The sequence below is a fragment of the Haplochromis burtoni genome, unplaced genomic scaffold (assembly GCF_018398535.1).
Source record: "Haplochromis burtoni strain Fernald_Lab_line unplaced genomic scaffold, NCSU_Asbu1 Contig_74, whole genome shotgun sequence".
NCBI lineage: Eukaryota > Metazoa > Chordata > Actinopteri > Cichliformes > Cichlidae > Haplochromis > Haplochromis burtoni.
The window spans coordinates 628,410-639,530 of NW_024582435.1; the positions used below are offsets into that span (position 1 = coordinate 628,410).

Below are 11,121 nucleotides of genomic sequence, written 5' to 3' on the forward strand. Positions count from 1 at the left end.
GCGCTTGTGCAACAGGGCTGAACTAGGAATTAGCACGCGCGTGTGTGTCTGTGTGCGCGTGTATCTGTGCTTTCTGGATCTCCTTAAAATGCTCTCACACTGTGAAATATTCGTCGAGTCGTTTAGTAAAGTTCCACACGGCTGCTTCGGCGTTTGAAACCTTGCATGGAGCTGGTAGGAGAGATGGATGTCTCAGTTGGACGTCAGGATGGTTAAGTAACATTTAAGTGGTACTTCCTCTGCCTACAAAGCTGCACACGCAGACGGACACGCCAAGTCAGTGGCTCATCGCTCTGTTACGGAGCCAGAACATGACATAATCACCTGCTCTCCCTTCCTCCCTCTCTGTTATTGTGCGCTTCGTCCATCGTGGTAGTGGAAATAAAAACAGGCCAAAACAGCGTTTTATGAGGTGAACCTCAGATGCTTTATTTTGGAGTTTGCATGTTTAACCCTTCAGACTTTAGTTTTTCCTGATGAAAACAAGTCTTCACATTTAGTGTCAAAGCACCTCAGGTCCGTGTGTAAGAGACATTCATGATCCATGTTACCTGTTCAGGTTAAAAGCAAAACACATCACGGTTTAGAGAATATATAAAAGCTATGAATTCACTGATAATATTAAACCTGGTGAATTATTTTGATTACACTTTATAATGCTGCCTGTGAAGTATTTGGAATTATTTGAATGTATTATTTAAATTTAGTTACAATGTAACATACACGAGGTTCTACTTAAATGAGCTTCCAGTGCAATTCCTTTGTTTCCTGTAACAGCCTGGATTGTTAGTGTTAGTCTACTCAGTACGCTCAGTTGAAGGTCGAATTATTACAAAGCGTTAGCGTTGTTTTAAAATTTGTTCTATTTTCAGCTACAGTTGTTCAGAAGCACATCTATCAGTTTTAATCACAGCGCTATACTTAGTATTAGCCACGTTCCTTTTGCTGTGAATGTTTTCTGCAACTGTGCAGAAGAGAATTGGGACGCTAACCATTAGAAGAAATGTTTTTAAGTACGTCTTTCAGCTTCAGTGGTTATGAACCTCAACCACGAATCACTTTTTGATATCAGCCGCTGGTTGGAACCGCTGTGGTTTGGCTTTGATATAATTTATCAAATAAATTCTGCCTTTTCGAGTGAATATTTGCAGCATTGCTTGCGTGTTTTCAGGTGGATTGCTCCTCGGCATTACGCGTTGGAGATTTTCCTCCAGTTAAACTAAAAGGAGAATCTGCTTTTTGTCACCACGCCCTTTAAGAAAAGCCCCAATGTTCTGTTTTCTAGTGGCGTGAAGTTGAAAATGATCTGTTTAGCTAACCACAGTACACTGGAGGGATCCTTATTTTTAATTGCAGTGTCTTTATTTCCTTGACAGCGTCAGGGAAAAAGCCTGGCGTGATTATGCCTTTGGCCGGAGCTGGGAGTTTATGACACGGTGGATTTTCTTTCGTTTGTTATTGTCGGATTAAACGTCGATTGGGTCATCCTCTTTACAACAGCGCGGCGCTGCACACGCAGACTTCTCGCTGCAGTGCCAGGAGGCGTGGTGTTGTTTTCGCGTGCGCCCAAATTATGTGCTGGTGCATCTAAATGAAAGTTGTCATAATAAATTATTTTCTGTGCTGTAATCAAACTCTTTTCTTTGAATTCAAAGCAAAGGCAGGCTTTGGTGAATTATTTAGTTGGAAAATAAAAACTGGGTGTGCACTGAAACAGGTCTTAAATTTGTCTTTTTGTGGTTTCTAAAGCAACATTTTTCTTTATTGCAGCTCCTTTTAGCCCTCTCGTGTACCCGCATATGATTTTTCTGTCACTGCACACTCATTTGGTTCCCTCTTACACCGTGCTTTCAAAAATTTATCGAGCGATAAACATAGATCCAGTATGGAAGTATTTGATAGAAGGAAAGCTAAAAAGCAGGGCTTAGCCGTGTCCTCATCCCGGGGCTGGCCTAAGGTTGTGGCTGTCGCGCCGAGCAGATGCATAATGCAGGATGATGTGCAGCCTCGGCTCAGGCCTGCTGCGCGCTGCCCTCTCTCTCTGAAAGCCTGACCTGGTTTTGACCCATAATAAATGTTAGTTTGCATTCGTGTGTTTAAGAGACAAAGTGACAGCGGTAGCAGAAGCCAAAACAAAGGCAATGCTCTTTGACTTGTGCTTCTGCCCCCGAGGAGCGCCCGTACGCAGCAGTGCACACGCGTGGATGCAGACATGCACTGAAATGCTTTTACGCAGCAGAGACCGAGCCCTGATGATGCTGAAAGCCTCACCTGGCTGCTGATTCGCCGTACGCGCCGACTGCTTCTTTATTGTCGGGATGATGGAGGGGGGATGTTTTCCTTCCTCCAGCAGCCCTTTTATCGAGGTTAATGCATTGTGACTAACACAGTGCTATTAAGCCTCCCTGTCTCTCACGGTCTCCTCGCCTGCTTTTCTCCATTTGTCTTCACTCCACCTCTTTAACAAAGAGGAAGACCATTGTTGTGTAGTTATCATGAATGCATGTTTGCGGCTTTGCTGTCCGTCCTCGAGCGCTCACAGCAGCTTCACAAATCCTGTGTTACTAACGGTATCGTAACAAATGGCGACACAAAGGACTTGGAAACGTGTTTCTCGCTGTCATCTCGCCTTCATTTTTCCTTTATTGCTGCTTTCTTCTTCTTCCTCCCGCCGTTTGCCTCCCTCAGGTCTCCAGATGGGGTGGATGGCCAGCCTCCAGCTCTCCCGCCCAAGCAGCTGAGCAGGAAGACCCTGAGCCAGATCATCCAGGCCCACTCCCAGCAAAGCCTGCTGGACAATCACCTCAATGAGATGTATGACGTTCCCGTCAATGCCGACAAGACCACGGTCAGTACGAAGGCGTCATAAAAAAAAAACTGCAACAGTTTCTGTACAAGTAAATGGAAACTGTTAGCTTCAGAAGTCGTCTGATTCTAGATGTTTGAATATCTGAATAGATGAAGAGAAATTTTATATTTGTGCCGTTTTTATATAATCTTTCTAAGCTGTTCAGAGCCTTTTAGCTCATTGTTTTGGCTGTTAAGCATCTATTAAAAAGGCGGGGTCGTTGCTGTCTTTGGTCCCAGGACTTATTTCTTCTATGAGTCTCTAAATCTGGCAAAATGAGGATGAAAGAAGGCGGCACGCTCTGCTTGGACGTATGTGTAAAAGGGACTAAACCTTAGAGGTGGTTTTAAATGATTTGGAGACGGTGACATATACCTGCAAATATTATGACATCTGTTGAAGTTTCTCATTCTGTTTCATTCTTTTTATGTGTTTCAGACTTGAATTTACTGGTTACATTTTTTAAAAAAGTGACGTTTGTGCTAAAAATGCAATAAAAGTTGGGCTGAAGTGAACCACTTTATTCTGGTGTACTGTGGTGCATTTATAGCCGTCTGCATTGTAATGTATTTGCAGTTGTACTCGTGTAACAGGAAAGAGAATGAATCTATTAAGCTTACAGGATCGGCCGCTGTTAAAGTCTGAGCGCTCGGAGCTGTTGTTTGACAATGTGCTGATCCGTGATGTTGACGTGATGACTTGTGTTCTTTCAGCTGAACGGAGTAGTCCCTCACGATAACTTGGTCCTGATCAAGATGAGACCGGATGAACACGGACGCTTCGGCTTCAATGTCAAGGTGAGAGCTGAGGAGACGGGAGTGAAAACTCCCCTCGCCACCTTTTATCTCTCCTGCAGCCGCTCAGTCTGACTTGTGTTTTTCTAGCTTATTTCTATGCCTGGTGTAAACCTTTGCCCGTGGGCACGTCATCTGTATGCACGTGGACACATCCGCACTGCTTTCCCAAATGTTAACTCGACCCTAAATATAAAAAGGACGTTTGTGTAAGACGCTGTTAACGTGTGTGTGTGTGTCTGCAGGGTGGAGCTGACCAGAAAATGCCCATCATTGTGTCTAGAGTGGCTCCGGGAACCTCAGTAAGTCAACAAGAACCTCATTTGTCTTTACACTCTAGTGAGTTGCACATTTTTTCCTCTCACTCATAAAAACACGTCTTCAGCCGCCAAACTCTCTGAGGTCTCCGTGGTGGAGTCAGACTGATGCTGACTTTAGTATAAAACGTCCAGAAACACAAAACTTCAGCTATCTTATTTTTTTCTTCTCTTTCTCCTCTTCAGGCTGACCTCTGTGTGCCTCGCCTTAACGAGGGCGACCAGGTAGTCCTGATTAATGGGCGGGACATCTCTGACCACACCCATGACCAGGTAGTCATGTTCATCAAGGCCAGCTGTGAGAACCACTCCGGGGAGCTCATCCTATTGGTCAGACCTAATGGTGAGTGGTTGTTAGAGTGCCCAGTGCATTAAACACTGATCAGGTGTAACATCCTGACCGCTGACCGCTGAGGTGAATAACACTTATCTCTTCATCATGCCATCTGCTAGTGGGCGGGATATATCAGGGAGGAAGTGAATATTTTGTCCTCAAAGTTGATGTTAGGAGGAAAAATGGTCGAGTGTAAGGATTTGACAAAAGGCCAAACTGGGTCAGAGCATCTCCAGAACCTCAGCTCCTGTGGGGTACTCCCAGGGTGTCCCCCAGGGGTCAGTGTGCATCAGCGACAGAGTCGTGAGTGGCCAACGGTCACGGATGAGCAAAGGCTGACCGGTGTGGTTCGATCAAACAGCAGAAAAAGTTGATGCTGGTTCTGATAGAAAGGTGTTAGAATACACCGAGCATCAGTTTGCTGTGTGTTGAGCTCCAGACCAGTCGGGGTGCCCATGCTGACCCCTGTCCACCACCGGAAACGCCAGCAACGGACACGTGAGCGTCAGAAATGAACCACAGAGCAATGCAAGGAGGTGTCCTGGTCTGATGAATCCCACCTCACAGCTCACAGGCCTCACAGGTATCTGTTGCTAACATCTTGGTGCGGATACCACAGCAAAATGGGAACCAGCACAATATCAGGCAGGTGGTCATGATGTCATGTCTGATCGTTTACACCGACAGGCAAACTTCTGGTACTTAGGCCTTTACAGAAAGTACTGAAAGATCAGATTTTTAGAGGATATTTGTACACGTATAAACTGTAAGTACTCTCGAACACTAGTACTGTAGGTATGTTAGTAGCTCATATATTTTCTTCAGGCTTTAACCTTCAGAGTGTCTTTGTATGCTAGTGAGCTTCTTCTGCCACTTCCTGGGTTTGAATATTTGCTCCTGATGAGACTTGCAGTTTGTGCGGTGCGGCCGGTTTTAATTTAAGGACCGTAAACATTCGAATGAAGTGTTTTACAGGCTGAGTTTAACGCATTAACACATGGTGCAGCACACTCCTGAAAATGAAATGTGGTCAGAAACTGGTGGAAACGAGATCTTCGAAGCCGCACGTGGTGGTATCGGTACGTCTCGGCCGTATGTGTGTTCACCACATAGAAGACTCGTGCTGAAGCGTCTCCTTTAATCAGCGAAGCGGGGAGAAGTGCTCTTAAAGATGATGAAACGGAGAAACTGTTTGGTGTGTGGGTCAGAAACAGATCAAAGCAGATAGAAGAGTCCATCGACGTCTTTACGTTATTCAGTTTTGCTGTTGAAATGTTGGACTGTAAGTATTTACACACAGAGGACACGTCTTCTCTTTGTGCTCGAGTTTGGTTGTATTTAAAAGTTTGTTGTTTAACTCCATGTTTTTATTCTTGGGCTCTACTAGTGTAGCTTTGCACGACTTACAGTTGAGCGTTAACGTGTCCTCTGTAAGTCCTTTATCTACTGTCTTAAACGAGCTGTTTGGACTCCTCTTCCTCCTCTTCCTCATTCCTGATTGGCTGCTTCCTGCAAAGGACAGATTTGAGCAGCTCGTGGTTTGAGCCGCATGCTCGACACAACCACTTTCATGCGGATCCAAGATTAGAGCCTTTGCCTTACAGGGATGTAAGCTGAGCTCATTATTGTGAACTTTGTTTAATCTTAGCAGCGGTGATCTGTATATGTGTCAGATGGAAAAGCTCATAGATTCCTGTTACAGTTTGTTTCCCTCTCCTCTCCTGCTCAGCCATCTATGACGTGGTGGAGGAGAAGGTGGATCCAGAGCCAGATTTTCAGTACATCCCTGAGAAATCCCCTCAGGACCCGGCCCAGCTAGACCAGCATGCTTTGAGAGACTCTATGGTCGCACTGAAGGAAGGCCTGGGCGGCGGAGCCATACTGGCACAGTTTGATGTAAGAAGGACACGAAAAAAGTTCACACGCTCACACACACGTGAAACTGCAGGCTCGAGTCGGTGGTTTGTCATTTATTTTTAAATATTTTGTTGATTAATTCTTTCCTCCACGTTCCTGATTTATGCGCTTTTCAAATTTATAATACATAAAAACGCACAAAACAAAGACAAATGCCGATATTTGTGTTCCTTGTCTTGCAGCAACTGTACAGGAAGAGGCCGGGGATGACGATGCTGTGTGCCAAATTACCTCAGAACGTTTCCAAAAATCGCTACAGAGACATCTCTCCCTGTACGTGACCCCTCAAACTTTCTCCCTTTTCCCCTCGACTTCTATTTTCTGACTTTTTCCAACAACTTTTAACAGAAGTAACAAAGTAACGACCCGAGAACAAAGGATAAAATCCTCCTTGAATGCAAACATGCATTAAAGACACAGTTTGGACTTGTTGCTGTTTTTCTTTGCCTAATCTGACCCCCTTCTCTTGTTCGTCTCTCCCGACAGATGATGCCACCCGCGTCATTCTGAAAAGCACAGATGATTACATCAATGCAAATTACATCAATGTGAGTTATCTTTAATGTCTGCAGTTTTGCTTGCATGTTACACTGATGCTGAATCGCAGCCGGTGCATTTGAACAGGACTATCATATCACACGCTGCTCCAGTTTCGGAGCCGTGAGTTTGGGTCTTTGTGGCCATATTTGGACGAGGGGCTTGAGTGCTAGTTTGTCAGTGAATCCTGGAAAGCTGCACCCATCATCTGGTAGTTATGCTAAGTAACTGAAACTGGAGCGCAGACTTCTTGGGCTGGCTCTGCCACATGGCAGGCTGTGGTATCGGCCCGCCAGGCCTTTATTTTTCAAAGCTAACGGCAGCTTGCGTGTATAAGAGGGTTACAAACAGAGAACGGGTGCTTCTTGGTAAGAATTTAATATAAGAGCGTAATATTTTAATGAATTGAATCTCCTTCCTGTGGGTGGCTCTCTGTCTGTTCATGTCATGCCTTCTCAGACCTACTGGAGGTTTGTTCCCTGCAGCAAACACGAAAACCTTTGCAAACAGTGTTTCAGTGTGAAGGGCGGCATTTTAAAGCCTTGTTCACTCTGTGATCGGTAGTTGTTCGGCGTGAAGGACACAGGCCCTGCTTCCTCGCCGTCTAATCAGCATGAACAAATCCAGCTTCTCATCAGTGTCATTATTAATTCAGGGGCTGTAGGTAATCTGATAAAGACCTGGGATAATTTGACTGTTATTTGATTTGATAGAGTTGGGACGCTCATGGAAAATGACCATTCATTTATTCTCTGTTAGCTAGAAAGTGTAGTTAATGACATGTTGTATTGGGACAAGCGCTGATCCAAAAAAACAACAAAATAAGTTGGAGTAAGATGCAAATCTAATGCAGTCTCTGCTTCTTTAACCTGAACCTCTGATGTGTGTGTGTGTCGTCCTGTGTAGATGGAGATTCCTGCGTCCAGCCTGATAAACCGCTACATCGCGTGCCAGGGCCCGCTGCCCAACACCTGCCCCGACTTCTGGCAGATGACGTGGGAGCAGGGCTCATCCATGGTGGTCATGCTGACCACCCAGGTCGAGAGAGGGCGGGTATGTAAAAGATCTCTTCAAGGACGAGGGCAGGAAACTGAAAATGTACTGTTAGAAAGAGCCGTTTGAATTTAACGTTTCACCGGTAAGCGGCACAGGTTACGACGCTGAGGCGTCTGGTCGAGCTGCGTCGTAATGCCTCAGTATATTTAATTATTTATCTGCAAAGTCTCACACGCTGCAGACTTCTCTGCAGCTCAAGCCGTTGTTAGTTTTGGAAAGAAGTAATCCTTAACACAACATTACGTAACAACGAAGCTTCCAGACACGGTGCAGATAAAAAATCTCTGGACTCGATCTACAGTTTACATCCGGGGATGAGAAATTGGAGAAACTGGACATGTTTAATGGTTTGAAATGTAACGGCGAGGACGCGATGGGTAGATGCTGAGAGTCATAAGGTGTTTGATGTGTTTACAGGTGAAGTGTCACCAGTACTGGCCCAACCCCGACAACAGCGCCACATACGGAGACTTTAAAATCACGTGCCACAATGAAGAGGGCAACTCTGCCTTCCTGGTCCGGGAGATGACCCTCACACACACACCGGTAAACTCTCTCACACACACACACACACACACACACACACACACACACACACACAGCCAGATCACATCAGAAAGTAAAGCCGATGACCCGGGCGGGGAGGGCGCCCCAGAGGAAGACTCCGGGTCCAATCTCAGAGAGGGAACCGCGTCTCAGGAAGGATGAGCTGTCGAAGGACCCCGAGGAGGTGTGTTGCCATAGTGACCAGTGTGGGCTGTTCTTTTTCTGGCTCCCGCTGCAGCATGCGGGCCACATATTGGGATCTGGTTGCCACGACAACCCAAACACCCCAGTCGGCCACATTGCAGAAAAGGAGAAAGACGGAGAGCAGAGGAACAGAGAGTGGGATGAGGATGGTTTGAAGAACGGGGACGTAAGTTTGGTTCGATCGTGGCGTCGAAGCCTTCGGCGTGCTGCGGCGTGCTGCGGCGCGCTGCGGCGCACTTTTAGTTCTTTCATTCTAAAACCACACACAGCCAGAGTACAGCGCGGGCGCCAGAACGAGCCACGGCGGCCTGAGAGCAAAACAGAACCACCCCCTTTAACTAGATTCTTTGTTTGATACTTTCATTTATTATATTTTTTATGGTCATTTCAAAAAACAAGTAAAACGAATACTAGAACAAATAAGTCTCGGTCGTTGTGTCCTTGGGCGAGACACTTCACCTGTGTCTGCTGGTGCTGGTCAGAGGGCCCGGTGGCGCCAGTGTCCGGCAGCCTCGCCTCTGGCAGGTTTGTGGGTTTGTTTTCATCACTCTGATGATGTCAGAGAGCATAGATATTCTTAATATGGTCATCCACACCCCGCTCTGGCTCCACCTACCCCTCTGTTCGTATCTTTTAATCTTAAGGAGGATGGTTTGAAAAGAATGAGGAACACGAACCAACGGATTTCTCCAAAGCTCCTCTGACTCCAAGTAAACATATCTTTCTGGAAATGAGCACAGCAGATCCCGCCTTGATCTCCCTGTGAGGAAGAGGAGGGGGAGGCCAGTTTGGGGTATTCAGTGCTCCAAATCAGCTGACCCAGCTGTTCGTGTGCCTCTTTTTGAAGGAGGTGCCTCTGAATGTGCCAGAGATGCAGAGTGAAGCATGAGCCCAGGCTTTTTAAGTGCAGCGACACACACACGGGAGGTGGGCGGGGCTTCTGCGCCTGGACGTCCACTCTCGGTGACGTCATACAGACCCAAGAACAGAAAAACCTGCAAGAAATGAAACTTTTGGCTCACAGGCATTATTTGTGTGACCTCACTGATTGTTTAATATGAGCATTCGCCATGGAAACGGTAAAAAAAGGATGATGGATCCCCTTTAATAAACCACATGCTGCTGTATTGTCTCCTGTTAAATGGGCACTGTTCGGGGAGTTGATATATAAAGTTGGTATGAATAAGTGAACCGAAGGCTTTTGTTTGTTTGCTGCGTGTAACATGTGTGATGTGTAAACGTAGCGACCAAACGGCGAGCTTTCGTGCCGGATCAGCTGTCTGTTTTTCCCGATCGCTTCCCTGCGTGCGGTCCGCGCAGCGTGACCTTTAAAGTATACGGCTATAAGAGGAGCCAATTAGCATTCTCCTCTGCCTGTGATTGTTGCTATGGAGATAGATGTGTTACCATGGCGATACGGCGAGGCAGTATTAAAGAGGAACACAGCGGCTCTGATTCGCACAAGAAACGATGGTCAGTGCTTGGTTTCTTCTGCAGGGTGTGTGTTTGTGTCACGGTGATCCCGTGGGGTTTAAATCCTACCAACTTCGATTTTTCCATCATGGTTGGACCTTTTTTTTGTATTTTTCTTCTCCCTGATGAATCGATAAAAGAGAGAAGATCTCTTGTGTTTATTCAGTGTCTAATAGAGACACTAAAAAATGTTTTCATAAGATGTGATTTACCAAATGTGTCCAGCAGAGTAAAAAGAATTAAACTGCTGTTACTTCTTCGCTCTACCCGTTTCATAACATAATTACACAAACAGGGTTCTGTGTTGTGTATCCCCAGGATGCAGAGCTCAGTGAAACATGCTTAGCGGTCTCCCACATAAAATACAATTCCTTGTTTTGGCGTGACTGTGGTTGACATTTGAAAGTGAGGAATTCTTTGTGAGCTTTAGGTCTTAACTGAGGTCAGGGTGAATACCCTCAGTTGGTCTTCAGTGCCCTCCATCATGAAGAAGAAGTCTTTGTGTAAAAGATTACATAAAAACATAAAGGAGCATTTGTAGTCGGGCTAGTATCGGCTGGCTGTTGATGTATTGGTGTAAAGACGTTGCAGGAAAATGAGCCCCGGGGTAATCGGACGACGGTATCATCGGTGTTTGTTCAGCAGAGCAGATCTGATGTCGTCTGTAACGCTCGCGGTCTGCAGCAGAGCAGCGTCACTGCTGCGGAGTCGAGCCGTGTCTAACTTCCCCTTTTAAACGTGTTGTATTTACACCGTTGCTCCAGCCAGCCGGAGAATCCTGGATGCAGGACCTTGGGAGTGTCCGGCGGCGTCTGGTGTTGGGAGGGTAGCGTCGGGTCCTGTAGGTCGAAAGGCTGAAGCTCTGTGGATCAGACTGACGTTACACCGTAGGTCTGAGTTTGCAGAGCGGACCCACGGCAGGATTTTCACTGCCTGTCAGGAATTCTGATCCCATTGCTCATCAGCGTGTGCACATCTCAAACATCTTTACTGTATCTGCATCTCCAGAATCCAGCACTGCTCATCCACTGATGATCTTTATTTTCTGTGTGTGTGTGTGTGTGTGTGTGTGTGTGTGTGTGTGTGTGTGTGTGT

General features: G+C 46.2%; 1 protein-coding gene across 1 annotated transcript in view; it reads left to right on the forward strand.

The window, feature by feature from the left end:
* ptpn4a (protein tyrosine phosphatase non-receptor type 4a) overlaps nucleotides 1-11,121 on the forward strand; it is a 71,008-nt gene that overhangs the window by 55,258 nt on the left and 4,629 nt on the right. The window contains exons 16-24 of the mRNA XM_042221776.1: nucleotides 2,689-2,848; nucleotides 3,562-3,645; nucleotides 3,888-3,944; nucleotides 4,146-4,302; nucleotides 6,023-6,189; nucleotides 6,393-6,483; nucleotides 6,697-6,758; nucleotides 7,654-7,800; nucleotides 8,221-8,349. Of these exons, the coding sequence (XP_042077710.1) occupies nucleotides 2,689-2,848; nucleotides 3,562-3,645; nucleotides 3,888-3,944; nucleotides 4,146-4,302; nucleotides 6,023-6,189; nucleotides 6,393-6,483; nucleotides 6,697-6,758; nucleotides 7,654-7,800; nucleotides 8,221-8,349 (1,054 nt within the window). The remainder of the gene's footprint in view (nucleotides 1-2,688; nucleotides 2,849-3,561; nucleotides 3,646-3,887; nucleotides 3,945-4,145; nucleotides 4,303-6,022; nucleotides 6,190-6,392; nucleotides 6,484-6,696; nucleotides 6,759-7,653; nucleotides 7,801-8,220; nucleotides 8,350-11,121) is intronic.